Source organism: Vicia villosa, linkage group LG3 (genome assembly GCF_029867415.1).
Source record: "Vicia villosa cultivar HV-30 ecotype Madison, WI linkage group LG3, Vvil1.0, whole genome shotgun sequence".
NCBI lineage: Eukaryota > Viridiplantae > Streptophyta > Magnoliopsida > Fabales > Fabaceae > Vicia > Vicia villosa.
The window spans coordinates 58,625,684-58,644,973 of record NC_081182.1 but is presented as its reverse complement, the minus strand read 5'-3'; the positions used below and the strand labels follow the sequence as shown (position 1 = coordinate 58,644,973).

The 19,290-nt window shown below is 33.8% G+C and overlaps 3 protein-coding genes and 1 pseudogene across 3 annotated transcripts; 1 reads left to right on the top strand and 3 right to left on the bottom strand.

The window, feature by feature from the left end:
* Window positions 1-23: 23 nt before the first annotated feature.
* Window positions 24-1,741, bottom strand: LOC131661581 (chalcone synthase 1B). The gene is made up of 2 exons (XM_058931170.1): window positions 1,351-1,741; window positions 24-1,220 (listed from the first exon to the last, which is right to left on the bottom strand). Exons 1-2 carry the CDS (start codon window positions 1,526-1,528, stop codon window positions 229-231), a joined length of 1,170 nt encoding a protein of 389 aa, XP_058787153.1. The 5' UTR covers window positions 1,529-1,741; the 3' UTR covers window positions 24-228.
* Window positions 1,742-3,617: 1,876 nt separating this feature from the next.
* Window positions 3,618-5,356, bottom strand: LOC131661582 (chalcone synthase 1A). The gene is made up of 2 exons (XM_058931171.1): window positions 4,956-5,356; window positions 3,618-4,849 (listed from the first exon to the last, which is right to left on the bottom strand). The coding sequence occupies exons 1-2, from the start codon at window positions 5,131-5,133 to the stop codon at window positions 3,858-3,860; spliced, it is 1,170 nt and encodes a 389-aa protein (XP_058787154.1). The 5' UTR covers window positions 5,134-5,356; the 3' UTR covers window positions 3,618-3,857.
* Window positions 5,357-7,968: 2,612 nt separating this feature from the next.
* On the bottom strand, window positions 7,969-10,131 carry LOC131658151 (uncharacterized). The gene is made up of 3 exons (XM_058927480.1): window positions 9,412-10,131; window positions 8,841-9,325; window positions 7,969-8,767 (listed from the first exon to the last, which is right to left on the bottom strand). The coding sequence occupies exons 1-3, from the start codon at window positions 10,129-10,131 to the stop codon at window positions 7,969-7,971; spliced, it is 2,004 nt and encodes a 667-aa protein (XP_058783463.1).
* A 4,679-nt stretch (window positions 10,132-14,810) lies between these two features.
* On the top strand, window positions 14,811-17,224 carry LOC131655851 (uncharacterized; annotated as a pseudogene).
* Window positions 17,225-19,290: the final 2,066 nt, after the last annotated feature.

Below are 19,290 nucleotides of genomic sequence, written 5' to 3'. Positions count from 1 at the left end.
TAAATGTACCTCCCACTTGGCAATTCATAAAAGATCATGAAATTGCAAATTGATGAATATCTGTGTTACACATATAATATGGAAGGGGTACATTAAGCAAACACCACATTACATTTAGAATACGAAAACAAATTTTATTCAAATGCTCAGGGAAACAAGTGAATATAAAGTCCCCCCAAAACATAGTAAGAATTAAATATACATATAACTATAGCACATCTAGGCAATTTAAGTGGCAACACTGTGTAGCACTACAGTCTCAACGGTGAGTCCGGGTCCGAAACCAAACAGTACACCCCATTCCAACCCCTCGCCTGTTGTTGCAAGTCCGTCTTCTTTTGACTTCCTCCTCATCTCATCCAAGATGAATAACACACATGCACTTGACATGTTACCATACTCGCTAAGCACATGCCGAGTGGCTTGCATTTTCTCTGGCTTTAAGCTTAGTTTGGCTTCCACTTGGTCCAGAATTGCTGGTCCACCGGGGTGTGCGATCCAAAATAAGGAATTGTAATCAGAGACACCTAAAGGTTCAAAGGCCTCAACAAGAGCTTTCTCAATGTTCTTCGAAATGAGACCAGGAACATCCTTGAGGAGATGGAATGTCAGCCCGACTTCACGAAGGTGACCATCAATGGCTCCTTCGCTATCCGGAAGGATCGTTTGTGCTGTCCACACCAATTCAAACAAGGATTTCTCAACTTGTGGTAATGGGTCTGAACCTACAATCACAGCTGCTGCACCATCTCCAAACAAAGCTTGCCCCACAAGGCTATCAAGATGAGTATCACTTGGTCCACGGAAAGTTACTGCAGTGATCTCTGAACAAACCACCAACACACGGGCACCTTTGTTGTTTTCAGCCAAATCTTTAGCCAAACGAAGCACGGTTCCACCAGCAAAACAACCTTGTTGGTACATCATGTAACGCTTCACATATGGACGGAGACCCAAAAGCTTTGTGAGCTGATAGTCGGCACCTGGCATGTCCACACCACTTGTGGTGCAAAAGATGAGGTGGGTAATCTTGGACTTAGGTTGACCCCATTCCTTGATGGCCTTTGTTGCTGCCTCTTTTCCTAGCTTTGGTACTTCCACAACCACCATGTCCTGTCTTGCATCCAATGAAGGTGCCATGTACTCACATACACTTGGATTCTCTTTTAGGATCTCTTCTGTCAAGTGCATGTATCTCTTCTTTATCATTGACTTATCACCTGAAAAATTATATGCAATTTAGTCTTAACTGTTTTGCACATGCTGAGAGTGACAGTACAAATTTAAGGAGCAAAACAAAACAACATACAAGCACATAACACAAAAAGATGCATGAGATAGATATCTTACACATGCGCTGAAATTTTTCTTTGAGCTCAGTCTTATGCTCACTGTTTGTGATGCGGAAATAGTAGTCCGGGTAAGTACTCTGATCCACACAGTTTGGAGGAGTTGCAGTGCCTATTGCCAACACAGTTGCAGGGCCTTCAGCCTTCTGTGCTTCGCGTATCTCATCAACTGTCACCATTTTCTTTCTGAGTCTAAAGTTGGCAGGGACGATGAAAAGAAGGTGAGTACTGATAGGTTATATCTATCAACGGATTGGAATGGTTGATGGCTTGGCACGTTTGTTGTTATGCCACAAAGGAAGGACTCGAAAAGAAATCAAAGGGTGTGTTGCAATATTGCTCCTTAAGAAACGCAGGTATATATGAGTAGAGAGAAGGGAGGAGAGAGAACTGGTAGATGAAGCACATGCTTAACTGACCAAATTTCTAGCAAACTAACATAATTATTGAATATAACAACCTTGTAATTGGCAAATGAATGGTTTAGTAGTATATAATTTTGGAGGTAGGTGAGTTATCTTCCACTTGCAAGTTTCAACCCCCGCATGACTGCATGAACTGAAGGTTTGTTACATACCAAACTATATTATAAATGTGTATACAGACAAACTTTATACTCCTTCCGTCCCATAATGAGTGACTCAACACACCATTTCACACAGATTAAGAAAATGATATAAAAGTAAGAGAGAGAATGTCGTTTTTACTATAGTACCCTTATCATGTGTTGAGAATAGTGAAACTTTTAATAATTAGAGGGTAAAATTGGAAAGAGTGCATTGGAAATTGAAATGGGTCATTCATTTTGGAATACAATTTTATTTCAAATGGATCACTCATTTTGGGACGGAGAGAGTAGTATTTAGAAGGAAAGTTTGAATGGGAAAAATATATTGTTGTTTTGGTGTGTCAGTGTCAGGAAACTGAATGGAAACAACTCTAACACGGACACCTTTCAAAAGACGTGTCAGTGTCAGGATTCGAAACAAACACGACATTTGTTAATTTATTCATTTTTTAAATTATTACCAACGCTGAAGTATCGGTGGCATATTTCCAGTGTCAACCAAGTGTTAGGTGAGAGAAACTGCTAATTTTAAAATTAAAATGGAATAATGTTATAGTCTTTAAGTTTTTGTTTTATTTAATTTTTAATATTACTATGATTAGTGTTTTTGACTCTGCAGCATGTTTATTGAGATTAATCTCCAAATGATTTTTAGTCCTTCGGAAAAAAAAAAGTTCTGCAAGAAACGTAATGAGACTGTCCTCCATAAAACTCAACCTCTGTAACTAATTGAACCTTAATTGGATTAAGTTTGTTTATTCTATCATATCACAGTTGTTTATACATACCAAAAAATACCAAAAATTAATAATAAATTTTTTATTTTTTTGAAAACGTTTATTTATCTTGTTTATATTATCATAAACTATTTATGATCTCATGGTACTTATTTTCTCTATATAATTAAATATATTATTGAAAAAATAATAATTAATGTTAACTTGAATTTCAAATACGATAAATAATTGGATATTAAATTGTAAACCTCAATTTTCATTAAAAAGAAAATATACAAAAATCATTAGTTAAATAACCTTCGAGATTAAAAATAGTGTATTGACGGTATAAAATAATTTTACACTCATCTAATAGGGATTCATCATTCAATCATATCACACAACTAACTTAAAAATACAGTGACTTGACATAATACATTATGGTAATTGATTAACAATGTAAAATTATTTTTCACATAATTATATATCCTTTTTTCTCATAACCTTTGTACAAAAGTATTTTTTAGAAAAAGTATATAAGTATTTTTGGTAAAATACGATTAATACAAAGAAAGTAGGTATGCATTCTTCCCAAAGAGTGTGATCTATAACTTGTGGTGATAATTTTAGGTAGGATATAAAATTAATCAATCTGACTATTAAAATCAATGTCCTTCTAATTTTATAACTGTTATTTAGAAATAACTAGTACATATTTAATTCTTATCAGACATATTTAGTTCAAAATTAAATTCTCATTCTGTCATGTTATTCCACTCTTTTTTTTCCTTCTATTTCACTCCTCTCTATGAATCTTGAGGTATTGTCGCATGTGTGCATCTTCCTTTTTATAAAGCTGTTAACTAGTTATCAGTGTCAATTACTCATGAATGCTCCTCCAATCATAATTATGTGTATAAATCAATGCTTAGTGCATTATTTCAAGGAACTAAATGCTACTAAATGAAAAGTTATATGTAAAGATTAAAGATCCAAAGCGAAATCATGTTAAAGAAGGGAATCATGCTACATGTCTGATGGATTTGCTATGAACCAAATCAATACATTGTTTATTTCTAAAGATCTTATCGGACAACCGAAAATTAAAGGTTTATATAACATAGTAATAGTCATGGATAATTAAAGGGATAGGAATCATATGAAAAGTGATCAAGAAAGAGCATGGAGCTAATAGAACTTGTTGCCTTAGTCAAATGTGATGATTTAGGTGGCCACGCTATGGAGCAAAACTGTCTCAACAGTGAGCCCAGGTCCAAAACCGAAAAGAACACCCCATTCAAGCCCCTCGCCTGTCGTGGCAAGTCCGTCTTGTTTTGACTTCCTCCTCATTTCATCTAAGATGAATAACACACATGCACTTGACATGTTACCATACTCGCTAAGTACATGTCGAGTGGCTTGCATTTTCTCTGGCTTTAGGCCTAATTTGGCTTCAACTTGGTCCAAAATTGCTGGTCCACCTGGGTGTGCAATCCAAAAGATGGAATTGTAATCAGAGATATTCAAAGGTTGAAACGCCTCAACAAGAGCTTTCTCGATATTCTTTGAGACGAGGCTAGGAACATCCTTGAGGAGATGGAACGTCAGCCCTGCTTCTCGAAGGTGACCATCGATAGCTCCTTCACTATCTGGAACAATTGTTTGCGCAGTCCATACCAACTCAAACAAAGGCTTCTCAACCTCAGGCAACGGGTCTGAACCAACAATCACTGCTGCAGCACCATCTCCAAACAGCGCCTGTCCCACAAGACTATCAAGATGGGTGTCACTCGGCCCACGAAAAGTCACAGCAGTGATCTCAGAACAAACCACCAGCACACGGGCACCGTTGTTGTTCTCCGCCAAATCTTTAGCCAAACGAAGCACCGTCCCACCAGCAAAACAACCTTGCTGGTACATCATATAACGCTTCACATACGGACGAAGTCCCAAGAGCTTGGTGAGCTGATAGTCCGCACCAGGCATGTCCACACCGCTCGTTGTACAAAAGATGAGATGAGTAATCTTAGACTTAGGTTGACCCCATTCCTTGATAGCCTTCATTGCAGCCTCTTTTCCTAGCTTTGGCACTTCCACAACCACCATGTCCTGTCTTGCATCCAATGATGGTGCCATGTACTCACACATACTAGGATTCTCCTTCAGAATCTCTTCAGTCAAATGCATGTATCTCTTCTTAATCATCGATTTGTCACCTGAAAAATACGACAAACAGTTGAACTATTAGTCTTGAGTAACACTTAAAATAGAGACATACAAAAAAGATGTATCACTGTATCAAGTATCAGTAGTATATCTTACACATGCGCTGGAATTTTTCTTTGAGCTCGGTTTTATGTTCGCTGTTTGTGATACGGAAATAGAAATCCGGATAAGTACTCTGATCGACGCAGTTTTGAGGAGTAGCGGTGCCAATTGCGAACACAGTGGCAGGGCCTTCAGCTCTCTGTGCCTGGCGGATCTCATTAACTGTAACCATATTGGTGGTGGAGAGCACGTAGTAAAGGTTAGAAGTAATGAAAGATGGTAGATGAGAATTTTTGTGTGAGAAAGTGTTGTGTGGAACATGATGTATATATAGTGTGGCTGGCCGAGTAAGTAGAAGGAAAAATAGTTAGATGGAGTTGAATGTGTTACATTACAACAACGACTAAAGAAACATGATACCGGCCGGCAAATTCGTGATTATTGTATTATGATAATAAAATAGAAAATTGAGTTTGAATGAGAAATGAAGATTAGTGAAAAAATAATGAAAATATGAGTTATTAGGTGAGGGAGGCTAATTATCAGCTTGGCGCATGACTGTGTAGAAGGAAGACTCCCTCACTTACCAACCTAACATAACCACATTTTCTTACGAGTCAGTCAACCATTTACACTCTGTTTGGATGCAATGAAGGTAGAAGGAAAGAAAATAAAAGAACGGAAAGCACTTATTTTAAAATACTTTCCCTTCTTTGGATGAAATGAAAACTTGATGGGAGATATTAAATTGATTGTGAGACCCACAAAAATATTTTCCTCTCATTTATGGAGAGAAAGCTTGACAACAACCATATTTTTTTGCTCCTCTCATTTATGGAGAGAAAGCTTGACAACAACCACATTTTTTTGCTATATCTTTTTTTCCCCTTATTTACATATTGCATTTACATTTTGTACAAAAATCATGCTTCTTTATGATGTCTTTTTTTATTTACTGGTTTGGCGATATATATATATATATATATATATATATATATATATATATATATATATATATATATATATATATATATATATATATATATATATATATATATATATATATATATATATATAGTGGCGGAGCTAGAAATTTTAGGGAGTCTGGACAAAAATTTTACACCTTGTTTTTATTAATTTTACATCCTGTTTCTACTAATTTTACACTTAGTTTTATCTAAAAATTTTGCCCTTGATTTTGTCCAAAAAAATTTCACCCTGTTTTTAATAATTTTGTCCTTAATTTTGTCTAAAAATTACTAATTTTGCCCCTGATGTTGTCTAAAAATCAACTATTAGATAGGAAGTATACAACGATAAAAGGGGTTGAGCCCGGGCGCGTTCCCGGGCTCGCTGGGCTATAGCTCCGCCCCTGTATATATATAAATATGAGATATTCTTACTCCAAGAGTAAGTTATCAAGACTTATTCTACATCTTAACCATTAGTTCTACTTAATTTAAAGCTTAAAAATAATAAGCAATTAAATATGGAGAGAGAAAATAATATTCATTAATTTTAACCATTAAATTTAAAAGAATTAAGGGAAAATACCCTTTTTCGTCCTTTAACTTTGGCACGGGGTCCATTCTGGTCCCTTAACTTTTAAAAAGTGCAAATCAATCCTTTAATTCTTAAAAACGGAGCACGTTTGTCCTTTCCATCCATTTGGAACAAACGGCCGTTTGATTCTGCATACGTGGCACATGACATGGATCTTCTATTTCATTCTCCATTGCTCCCCCAGAATTTGCCCTAGCCGCGTCCAGAATTGGGATTAGGGATAACGTAAATTGGGTTCTTCTTTCAATTCGTCTCCATGAAACATCAAGTTAGGGATTTAGGGATAACATCAAGTTTCAATTCTTCCTCCATGAAACAGAAAAGCGAAGATAGTATGAAAACCAGTTCTTTTACGGTGGAGAATCTTCCATGGAAGCCAAGTTGTCATTGTGGAGATGCAGCTACTCTTCGCAGGTCATCAACGTCGAAGAGCTATGGAAAATATTTTTGGGGTTGTTCTCATTTTAAGGTATGTTTGTATTTTCGAGGTTGTTCTCATTTTATCTCCATTGTTCATATTATCTCCTTTGTAAAATGCAGGGTACAAGGCAACCTGGGTGTGGATTTTTTTAATGGTTTTATGAGGATGTTCAAGATGACAAAGGTCATGTTATAATGGCCAGATTGGAAAAGTTATCAAAAAAATTGGATGATGCAACAATGGAGATTGAAAAAGTAAAGCTGACAAATGAAGAATTAAGGAAGGAGATAAACAAGATTATGAAGTTTAAGAAAATCTGGATGTTTGTTATCTTAGGTGCAGCTTTTGTGATTATTATGTTCTTAATGAAATGAAACGAGAAATATTGTATTGTAATTCTTCATCTATTGTAATGTAATGTTTAAGCTATAATGAAGTGAGAATTTTTGTTAATTTCAGTTGTCACAAAATTTCAGTTTAAATGTCCTTACGAACATGCTCTGATACCAATTTGTAAAATATTGACCGCTACTTTTTCACACTTTTAGGTCTATATAAGACTTGTTTGTATTTTCATTTTCAACAAGAAAGTAAAAAGTGCAGTTTTAAAGTAAGACATCCACCAGTGGAAGTATAGTGTAAAAAGTGTTCTGTGCAGTTTTAAAGCAAGTCTTCCACCAGTGGAAGTATAGTGTTAAAAGTGTGAAAAAGTAGCTGTCAATATTTTACAAATTTTTCAGAATTGTTGCTATACAGAATTTTTGTTAATTTCAGTTTAATCCTGTATTAGCATTGCAAAAGTAACAGAAAAGAAGAATATGATGTGATAACACAAAAGTAACATACTGAATTTCAGTCAATAGTGCCTTAACATTGCAACACAAAGTGCCACACATTTGCATAACACAAAATACCAGTACACAAATTGAGTTTCAACATGAAAAAGAGAAACAGTTAAGATAACCTTGTTCAACATGACACAAAATGACATCAGTACAAAATGACACAAAATGAGTTAAGACCATTACACAAAATGACATCAGTACAAAGTGCAATACATTAGCATAACATTAGACACTCCTCCTAATTTTTTTTCTTGGGTGTTGTCCTCTTGGTTGGTGTTGTCCTCCTTGTAGTTGGGCCAATCATATTCTTGGCAGCACTAAGTCGTGTAGTTGGTCCAGGGGGAACAAAAGGGGTTGTTGGTCTTCTAACACCCAACTTTGCTGGCCTTGTAGTTGTCTTCTTGGATGGTTGAGTAGATTTCTTGGATGGTTGAGTAGATGTCTTGGATCCTTGTGCAGATGCAGGCTGAGACAGGTTCACAGCAGGTTGAGACACAGATTGAGACAAATTCACTGCAGGTTGAGACACAGGTTGAGTAGCAGGCTGAGTTGGCTGAGTTGCTTGAGTGTTCTGTTGAGTACCTTGAGTACTCTGAGTAATCTTACATGTTGTTTTGTTGTGACCTGGTTTCTTGCACCTTGAACACCTGATTGCCAATCCTACTCTCCTCATTTTTTTGTCAAAACCATCTATCTCTCCCTGCTCCAAATTTCTCCTTTTCTTTGGTCTCCCAGGCATCCTCCTATACTTAGGAGGGAGCACATCTGGATATTCAGTTCTGGCCCATAGATTTGATCCATTCAAAGGATAAATTATAGATGAATACACTTTCATGTACATTGACTTCCTATAATATGCAGGGATGTATTCCTCAACCTTGAAGTTCCTACTTTTAATGCTAGCTAATGCATGAACACATGGAAGTCCAGTTAATTCCCACCTCCTACAGGTGCACACACATTCCTTCAAATTCACAACAAATTTATCTGCATGGTTTTCTACATGATGAACCTCAAATATGTGTTCAGCAGACATCCTACACAATAATAACAAACTTAGAGATTTGATGGAAAATTGTAAAGTAACATATTACAATAGATAACTCATACCTCACAATCCATGAATTTGTGTAAGTACTTGTTCTATCAACCTTCTTTCTAATGTTAGGCAGCACATCATCATCAACCAATTTTTGAAACCTCATTCTATTTGTTGCCCATTTTTCCATACAATATGTCCTTATCTCCTCTACCATAGTCACTAGGGGTTTGGACCTTGCTTCAAGAATAACACTGTTGAAAGATTCAGACAAGTTATTCACTACAACATCACATTTATTAGTCCCTCTAAAGTAAGATCTACTCCAAAATCTTGGAGGTGTCTTCATCATATGTAGGTATGCTTCTTCATTTATCAGCCTCATCCTCTTCATCTCTCTTTCCCAGGCCTGAGCATAAGTAGCCTTAGCAGCCCTCCAGATTATTTCCTTAAGCATTTTCCCAGGATATCTTTTCCTGAAATTGTTGTACAAGTGCCTGACACAGAATCTTTGCTCTACATTGGGCAACAGTTCATCCATGGCTGGTAATAATCCCTGCAACACAGTCAAAGAAATAGAAATAAAAATACAAAATTCAATAGAAACCATAATCAAATTAATTAAAAACAAAAGAAAAATACCAATTCATCCTCATCTATATCTTCATAACCATCAGAAGAATCATTAAATTCAACATCAAGAGCACTGTCATATTTGTATTCACTATCATCACTACTTATGGAATCATCCACTTCACCACTATCAGAACTGTCATCTTTCTCATTTTCCATACAATCTTTCTCAGCCTCCCAAATAACATGTTCAGCATGTTCAGCCTCCAACACAACCTTCTCAGCCTCTAACACAACCTTCTCAGCCTCCAAACCAATATTCTCATCCTCATCCTCCAGCTCAGCTTCATTAGAGTTACCAGTCACTTCTTCATGCAACTTAGAAAGCATTTCTTCAACTACCCTCTCCTCCTCATCTCTTACATGCTCCTCAGTGACACCATGCTCCTCACCTACAACATTTTCTAACCCTGCTGGGTCTGCAAACTCAGCCTGCCCAATTGTGTGTTTAATAAAAATGTCTACACCTAAATGAACCTTATACAGATCGGCTACTTCTAATGCTCCTGCATCATCATTCAGTTGTTGCATCCCAAATGTTGGGTCTTTGTAATAGATTTTCTCAAAATCCCTATACCCTAAACACTTAAGTGAATCTGTCAGCTCAAAGTAACTCCATGTGTCAACATCTATTTTCAACTCAGAAACTTCCCCTCCTTTATAAACTCTAAGATCACCATCAACAAATTCACCACTATGGTGAATTGTGAGTACGATATACTCGTCCATTTCACCTAAAATCATAAATATGTAAAACCCTAATTACTCAGATTAAATACATACATGCAAACAATCGATTTACTATGAAACCCTAATTTATCAGAAGAAAAAACGTGGATTTCCAATATTTAGCAAAATAAAACCCTAAATTCTAACACTGAAACATGCAAAAACCCTTATTTCTACCATAATCAAACAAGCCACATATCATGAACTTTCTAACCTGGTTGCAAAAGCTTTGAGGATGACCTCCCTCACTGCACGACGATTCGCCTTCAACGTTCTTCGCTGCACCACAAGCTTTTTCTTCACAATGGGTAAGTACTTGAAATGTTCAGAATGAGGTGTTTAGTTCACAACACTTAAGATTATAACAATTAAATGCCACGTCAGACAATCAAAATGCCACATATGCAGTTAATTTGAACGCTTACTAACAGAGTCAGACGGAAGGACAAACGTGCTCCGTTTTTAAGAATTAAAGGATTGATTTGCACTTTTTAAAAGTTAAGGGACCATAATGGACCCCGAGCCAAAGTTAAAGGACGGAAAAGGATATTTTCCCAAGAATTAATGATCAAGATGTGAGGTAAGTCTTGATAACTTACTCTTAATATATATATATATATATATATATATATATATATATATATATATATATATATATATATATATATATATAAAGGTATTTTTGTCATTGGAAAAAATATATCATTCTTTTCTTCAATTTCTCTTTTACTTTTATTCATAACAAACAACTTAAAAAGTATTTCACTTTCCTCTTATTTTTTACTCACTTTCATTCCCTTCACATTCTCTCTTTTCACTTTCTTTCCTTTCCCTTTCATTTCAAAACCAAACAAATCATTAGTGTTATTCCATTAGAGGTTAGTCTTTTTTAAAGGGAAATGCTAACTAGTGCTCTCAGGGCAATGGTTAAGATTTTAAATTAGTAAATTTATCTCAGTAATCTGCGTATTTAATGCTTCAAAAATTGAAATATTAAAGTTTCTATGAAATATTTACTTTTTTTAGAATGTTTAACAATTGTCGTGAGGACATTGGTTAGCAAGATCTTTTTTTAATAGGACTTCATCATTTACTACAAGCTCTTGTCCTACTAAACGAGTTCGGCCACATAGATTGAATTCCACCATAATGTTCTGTTCCATTTTAAAGTATTTTAAGAAAAATAATATTGTGTGATTTGATTGTGTGAATATTTTTAAGACGGGTATTTTAACTAAATATATTATTTATCATTCTTATGTGTTAAATAAAGAGAAAATATAAAAATTAAGATAATACTCCTTTCGTTGCTTTTTAAGTGTCATTTTAGCGAAAAACTATTCAACCAAGATAGTGGATTGTTATAGTTACTTTTTCTATTATACTCTTATTTATTTTTCTCTTTCTAAATAAATTCATTCATACATTCTCTTTTTCCAATAATTAGTTGAAAAATGTGAGGTGGAGTTATTGAGAAAATAAAGATATAATTGACAAATTATAACATTAAATTATAAAACGACACTTAAATAAGAACAAAAAAATTCTTCTAAAACGACACTTAAAAAGTAACGGAGAGAGTATTGTATAGGAGTATTTTTGTAATAAATAGAGAAAATAAAATAAGATACTATGTATGGATTGTATTTTAACTATTGCCCATTTATTCTGGAACAGTCTTTGGTAAAATAAAATAGATTTCAAGATTGTTATAGGAAAATTCTTTTGTTTTGTAATCATTTTTTTTGTTTGTTTGATATGTTCCGGCTAATTAAATTATTTATAAAAAAAGATGTGCTTGTGAATTTTGAACTGATTTTAGGGTAGAAGATTAACACTTAAGTCAATAGATATTTTAATATACTTTTGAACTGATTTTAGGGTAGAAGATTAACACTTAAGTCAACAGATACTTTAGTATACTGTTCAATAGAAGAAAAACGTGAACTATGAATTTGACTAGAATTGTTTCACGCTGAAGATCGAATATTTTAGCATAAAACAAACAATTCTCAAAACTGTTTTAAATAAAATGGTCAAAATGAGAAAGTGTGTTCGGACAATCAAGATACTTTTATACTATTTGTATTTGACACTTTTGACTTTCTAACACCTGTGAATTTTTTAATTGAAAATTCAAAGGCTCATGCATAATAATATTGCGTATTCTAGAACCATCAATATAATTTTTAAAAAGATAGAATTTTCTATCTAAAATAGAATAGCGACAAAACTTATTGATTTTTTTTTGTATAAATTAATATTATTATTAGATAATTGCACATTTTAATAATTTATCTTTAATATGTATTTAATTCTTCATAATTAAAATTATTCAAAAAAATTTAACAGGAAAAACACTTAAATTTTAATTTCAAAAAGTAAATTATTCACTAACTAATAATGAAATAAAAACTTTAGCGGGCCACCAATTCACTTCATGTTCAAGTGTATTTGTCCCTACTTATGTTCTTCCAACAAGAGCTATAACACATCTCAGAAAATAAATATGTCCTCTCAATTAGAGCGGTCAAAATGGGCCAAAAAGGCCCTGTGTAAAATGATTCGAAAATTACTATTTAAGTCCGGTTCTAGATAAGTTTTGGGCTACCTAGACTTAAATGAAATTTTTTATTTAAAAAAACTAAAATAAAAATTTCATAATATTTATTATAAATTAAATTAAAAATTATATTATTTTAACCATAATAATTTTTAAGTACTATATAAATACTATAATGTGTTTCTAAATACAATATATGTCTAAATTGTATGAAATAATACTTGAATAGTTAAGAGATAAACTAATATAATACGATGAAAGAATGTTTATTGTATTAATGTTTAATATTTAAAAGAGAAATATTTAATAGAATAGAGATAAAATTTAGTGAGGTGAGAAAAATGAATGCGCTATTTGGAGTAAGACAATATAAATATTAACTAGTAACAAACCCGTGCATTTGCACGGGTTCTCGTACGAGACGCGTATTTGTTTCAGATGTACATTTTTTTAATAGAAAAATGTCTGATACCCGTAAAAAAATAATAATTAAATATGTAAAAAAATGTCTGGTACCGTGAAAAAATAATAATTAAATATATAGAAAAATGTCTGGTACCCGTAAAAAAAATAATTGAATGTATAGAAAAATATCTGGTACCCGTGAAAAAAAATAATTAAATATTTTAACCAATGACTTCATCATTAGTAAAATACTATTTTCAACATCTAAATCAACATTTTTAAATATATATATATATATATATATATATATATATATATATATATATATATAATTATATATATATAATTATAGGTAAACAAATTATTATTTCATATTCTCTTCAAGATAATAATTTTTGTCAAAAGTCTCATTTTTGTTTATCAACAAATTAAAATACTACAAACAACAACACTAACAACAACACTAACAACCTAAAAATATAGTACATTTTATGCTTTTAGAACATACTACATTTTATGCTTTTAAGATTCATTGATATAAAACTATAAACAACAACACTAACAACCTAAAAATATAGTAAGAATGCCATATCTTATGATCTAAACCATCAATTACTAATTTCAGTCTTCTATAATTTAAGCCTACACAATTTGAAAATAATAAAATCTACAATTAATACTACCTAATTAATTAGAAAAGTTTAACAATTTGAAAATAATTAAAATTTCTAACATGGTTTTTTAATAAGGTTAGAGGATGAATTTCAATGAGGTATTTAGAGTTTGGTTGTAACTTGCAATTTAAATTAATTATTTATTTTTCTTCTGATGTACTAACTAATAGGGATGCCTAATTTTATAGTTTCCTTTTTCAGACTTCACCGCTTTTACTTTTTCAATAAATAAATTTGTTGCTATCCTACGCGCAAGAACTTTAATCATGGTTGACCATTTTTTCATTTAGTAATTTTCACAAATAGTTAATTAAAAATTTCAGTTACCACATGGAAACATTTTTTTATAAAGAGCCGGTACACAAAACAAACATCATAATAATCAATTCATTGGGAAGAAATTGAATGCTAAGAGGACCATACATGGCAGACAGAATCGCGATCCAACTCGTAGGATCGGACGATTCTGCGATCTTGCATCCCTATTCCGTGCCGGAGTATGGCCAAAATTGTTTTTTGGTGGGCACGGCCAAGATCGTCGCGCTTTCTCGTGAAATCGCTGGAATCGGCGCTTCTGAGCGCTTCTGTTCATCTTCCCCAAGAATTCGGGTCCGCGGGTCGGGTCCGCGACCCGGTTCAGAAAAAACCCTAAAAAATGAAAAAAAAAATGAAAAACAACGTTTCATATATTTCTTTTATTCTGAAACGCTTCCTTCTGCCAGTAATAAATAGCCCTAGCCTATTAGGTAATAATATTTCCTACTATTTTCTCCCACACGTTAATATTTCCAACTTCCCAAATATAATTCATCATTATTGTCATTTAATTTTCCTTCCTTTACTCAATATTTCCACACGTTAAACCCCTTAAATACAGATTCTCCCTCCCCTAATTCACTCCACCTCTCTCATTACTCTTTAATCCTCTCATCAATTCTCCTGTCTTTCTCTTTAATTCTTTCATAACTACATCAAATCCTCTTCTCACTATCTCACGTTAAAACAAAAAACAATTCTTTGAGAAACTTTTTTCAAACATGGCTTCAAGTTCTGGTGTTGGAACTTTAGTTCTTGGTGCTCTCACTGCTCCCCCTGCAATTGCAGCACCACCACGCCAAAAAACACGCCCCAAAAATGCTCCTGGTAATAGAAGTGATATAGCATGGAAACATGGTATTGCTGATCCTGATAACCCAAGAAAAATCCAATGCAAGTATTGTAAAAAATGGGTTACTGGAGGTGTCTATCGACTAAAACATCACTTGGCTGGAACACAAAAAGATGTTGAACCATGTAAGGCTGTCCCAGATGAAGTCAAGAGAGAAATGCTACAAGTTTGTTCAAAATTGCAAGAAAATTTGATCAAAAAAACAGAGGCATTGGTGGAGGAGGAAAAGTCAGAGGTGGGCTCAAAAAGAGTGATTAGTAACAACTCTGAAAATATATTTAAGAAAAGGTGTTTTACCTCACAACCTAGCATCAATGATGTTCTAAAGAAGGGTTTGAGAGATGATGCATGCCAAGCAATTGCAAGGTTTTTCTACAACAATGCTATTCCATTCAATGTAGCAAGGAGTGATGAGTTTACAATTATGTGTGATATGGTTTCAAGACATGGTATTGGATTCAAACCACCATCATATTATGACTTGAGAATGAAGTTGTTAAACCAAGAAGTGAAGTTGACAAATGAAGCATTGGAAGAACATAGGAAGGAATGGAGGAACACTGGTTGCACCATAATGACCGATGGATGGACTGATCGGAAGAGGAGGACAATGTTGAATTTCTTGGTGAATAGTCCAAAGGGTACTGTATTTTTGAAGTCTGTTGATGCATCCCATATATGCAAAACAGCAGAAAAAATATTTGAAATGATTGATGCTGTTGTTGAAGAGGTCAGAGAAGATAACGTCGTTCAAATCGTGACTGATAATGCGGCAAACTACAAGGCTGCCGGTGAGATGCTGATGCGAAAAAGGAAGAAATTATATTGGACACCTTGTGCCGCACACTGTCTTGATTTGATGCTTGAAGATTTGGAGAAGAAGATATCGGTTCATGAAGAGACAATTCCAAAGGGTAAAAAAATTACCACTTTTATTTACTCAAGAACTTCTCTCATTTCTATTTTGCACCAGCACACAAAAAATAAAGATTTGGTGAGGCCAGGCGCTACTCGATTTGAGACATCCTACCTTACTTTAGGGTGCTTGTATGAGAACAAGGAAGCTTTGATAAGAATGTTCACTTCTAAAGAATGGAAGTCGAGCAAATGTGCAAAGTTAAGAGATGGAAAAGCTATTGAAGATGTGGTTTTGGACAAATTATTTTGGAAGAACATTGTTATTTGTTTGAGGGGTGCGACACCTCTCATTAAAGTGCTTCGTTTAGTTGATTCAGATCAAAAACCAGCCATGGGATTAATCTATGAGGCAATGGACCAAGCAAAGGAGGAAATTCAAAAGAATTTTAATGGTGTCAAAAAAAGGTATATTTGTTATATTTAATTTTATTCAAGTATTCTGTTATTGATATCAAATGTTAGAAATAACTCAAGTTATTATGATTTGTAGTTACAAGCCTATTTGGAATATCATAGATGATAGATGGGACAGAATGCTACATAGGCCACTGCATGCTGCAGCCTATTATCTCAACCCGCAGATGCATTATGGTCCTAGATTCAAAGCTGATTTTGAGGTTAGAAAAGGCTTAATGGACTGTTTAACTAAGATGGTGGATGATCCTGAAGAACAGGCTAAGATTGAAGTCCAAATGCATGACTTCAAGAAACAATTAGGGTATTTTGGCACACAGTTGGCCAAAATAACACTTGAGAAATCTACACCAGCAGATTGGTGGGATTCAGTTGGGTTTGAGTGTCCAGAGCTCCAAAGATTTGCTATTCGCATACTCAGCTTAACATGTAGTTCATCGGGTTGTGAGCGAAACTGGAGTGCTTTTGAGATGGTAAGACTTTAAGAATTTATAATTAATCGTAAAATTCTTTCATCTTGCTTATCTTAAGTTTTTTTTTTCATTATTGATTAAGGTTCATACAAAAAGAAGGAATCGCTTGAAACAAAAAACGATGAACGATGTTGTATTTGTCATGGCTAATTCAAGATTGTCCAAAAAAAAGAAGGAGAGAAGAACACATGAGATAGATTTTGATGACCTTGGATCTGATGATGATTGGCTTATGGACGAAGATGGCGGAGACATTGAAATTTTGGACGAAGACTTTGTTCTAGTGAATCAAGAACAAATTGAAGAGGATGATATTCTTGTTCATAATTTGGAAGATGAACATGATGGAGTGAGAGATGAAAATGAATTTGAGGATGACTTTGAAGATGAAAATGAAGAAGAAGGAGATAATGGAGAAGACAATGATGATCCATTGAATGATTATGACCAACTCCAACATGAATTGTTTGGAAATTGAGTGTTTTTAATTAGTTTTTTTAGAAGTTCTTAACTGTTATTTGCTGCTGTTTTGAATGTTTTGTGTTGTTTTAAATTGTCTTGAATTAGTTTCAATGAATATTATCCTATGAAATTTCAGTTTTTTAAAGTAACTTTGTTGTTATTTGAAGTTTTTTTTTTATATTGTATGCAATATATATGAATTATAAATTTGGTAGGATCTTACGATCCGTGTTACGATCCCCCGATTTACGATCTTATTACCCCTACCCGATCTTGCGTAGAATCTCGAGTTTGACTACCTTGGGACCATATTCCAAATGCTATTCTTTGGAATGTATTTTGTTTTTCAATTTTAGACAACTTAGTGAAGCAAACAGTTCCTTGTGCAAACTCTTATTACATCAGATACATGCATCATTGCTATATTAAAGTTCTATTAAAAATACAGGTATCAGCTCAAAACATATCACAATGTATAATTCACTTGTATAACAACTCAAAACATCTCTAAAAAAGTATGTTTCGGTCTTGTACTGATATGCAAACTAAATTAACACAAAATACTACAAACCAAAATTAGTATTTTTTTTCCTGTACTGATATAATACAAAGAAAATTTGTGTTGATATAATACAATTATATACGGATGTAGAGGAGGCACCCAAGTCATACAGTAAAAGAAGAATCTGCTAGCACATTCACCAAACCACACGGTGTAAAATAGTCAAAAATCTGTCATTTTGGTGGAGATGAGCCGACACAGAAATGCGAAGCTTAGCCAAATCCTTGAATTACAACAATCCTAAACTGCACCCGCCACAACATCGTATCACTCGATATCATATTATAACATATAGAAAGATGCACAAACCTGTCAAATACAAAAACTTTGTAACAAAAACCAAAACAGGATCTTGAATACTTCATATCAAAATATCGAAAGATGCATAAATGTAATGGTAAAAGAATACATCATAGACTTTCCAGACATACTATGAAATAAGAATTTTAATGGCAACGGTATATAAAAACTACACCTCACAATAAGCCTTTATATCGAGTAATACTGCTGATCCGACATAACCATAATAACATGTTGTCGTTTCATAGAGAATAGTCAAAATTCCCTATAAATACCAATTGTCTCCTTGATATAATGGCAAGAAATACAACTTTTTTATCCCAGCCCTCCCCTGCTAATGCATGAACATGTCAACAAATATCAAGTTCAAGCCATCATTATTAATAACCAGCTCAAGCACAACTCTAAATTATTGTCCATAACAATTCTAAAGAGCACAAAACAAAACTAACATCCATAGGTTGAAAATTGCCCCAATGAAAGAAAACTCCCTGAAGTTTGAAACTGATATGAGAAGGCCCAAAGTATACATGTTGCGCTACCTGAAGGAAACACAGTAGAAGATAATCGCCGTTAGGAACACCGAAACCACAACAACACAACCGAGAGGAAGCACCCGTGACTGCAAAAAGAAACCAGAAACCTAAGACCTACTAATAAAATGATTCAATATTATATAAGCATTTCAACAATAAACCCTCTGACATGCGAGCTTCAACCGGACATTGATTCTAACCTCGACAAATTGAATCTAACACATTAGATATCCCCGCATCCACATATCAGCAATTGTAAATCACACCTTAATATTACTACATTGAAGAATTCCAACTAACTAATAAAAATTCAGCACTAATGGAAAGTATCACATCAACGGCGATTAGAAAAAAGCCACCATAACCAACCTAAGCTGCAACCGGTACTGCAAAGTTCTACAAAAGTACTTTGTAACAGAACTTTGAAAGGCTCGTAAACTAACTTTTTTCTTTTCCTATAACTGCTTATGAAAAGTTTATCTAAATTAACTATTAAATCACATAACTTAAAACAAAATTAAATTACCAATTCCAACATACCTCAATAAAAGTAGTATAAAATCGCCTCCCTTGTGAGTTTTATGTTACTATCTTTTGTTAACCGACATGATTTAGGGATGTTCTGAAACATAGAAATTCTTAAATAGATTATTTGTAGAATATTAAGAGTTGACCTATTATTTA

Bases quoted from the DNA above. Each gene is read 5' to 3' on its own strand.
- LOC131661582 (XM_058931171.1), bottom strand. From the start codon at position 5,133: ATGGTTACAGTTAATGAGATCCGCCAGGCACAGAGAGCTGAAGGCCCT. The intron at 4,850-4,955 runs GTAAGATATACT...CGTATTTTTCAG, and splicing joins AGAAAAATTCCAGCGCATGT to GTGACAAATCGATGATTAAG.
- LOC131658151 (XM_058927480.1), bottom strand. From the start codon at position 10,131: ATGGACGAGTATATCGTACTCACAATTCACCATAGTGGTGAATTTGTT. The intron at 9,326-9,411 runs GTATTTTTCTTT...ACTGTGTTGCAG, and splicing joins ATATAGATGAGGATGAATTG to GGATTATTACCAGCCATGGA. The intron at 8,768-8,840 runs GTATGAGTTATC...ATTATTGTGTAG, and splicing joins ACAAATTCATGGATTGTGAG to GATGTCTGCTGAACACATAT.
- LOC131661581 (XM_058931170.1), bottom strand. From the start codon at position 1,528: ATGGTGACAGTTGATGAGATACGCGAAGCACAGAAGGCTGAAGGCCCT. The intron at 1,221-1,350 runs GTAAGATATCTA...ATAATTTTTCAG, and splicing joins AGAAAAATTTCAGCGCATGT to GTGATAAGTCAATGATAAAG.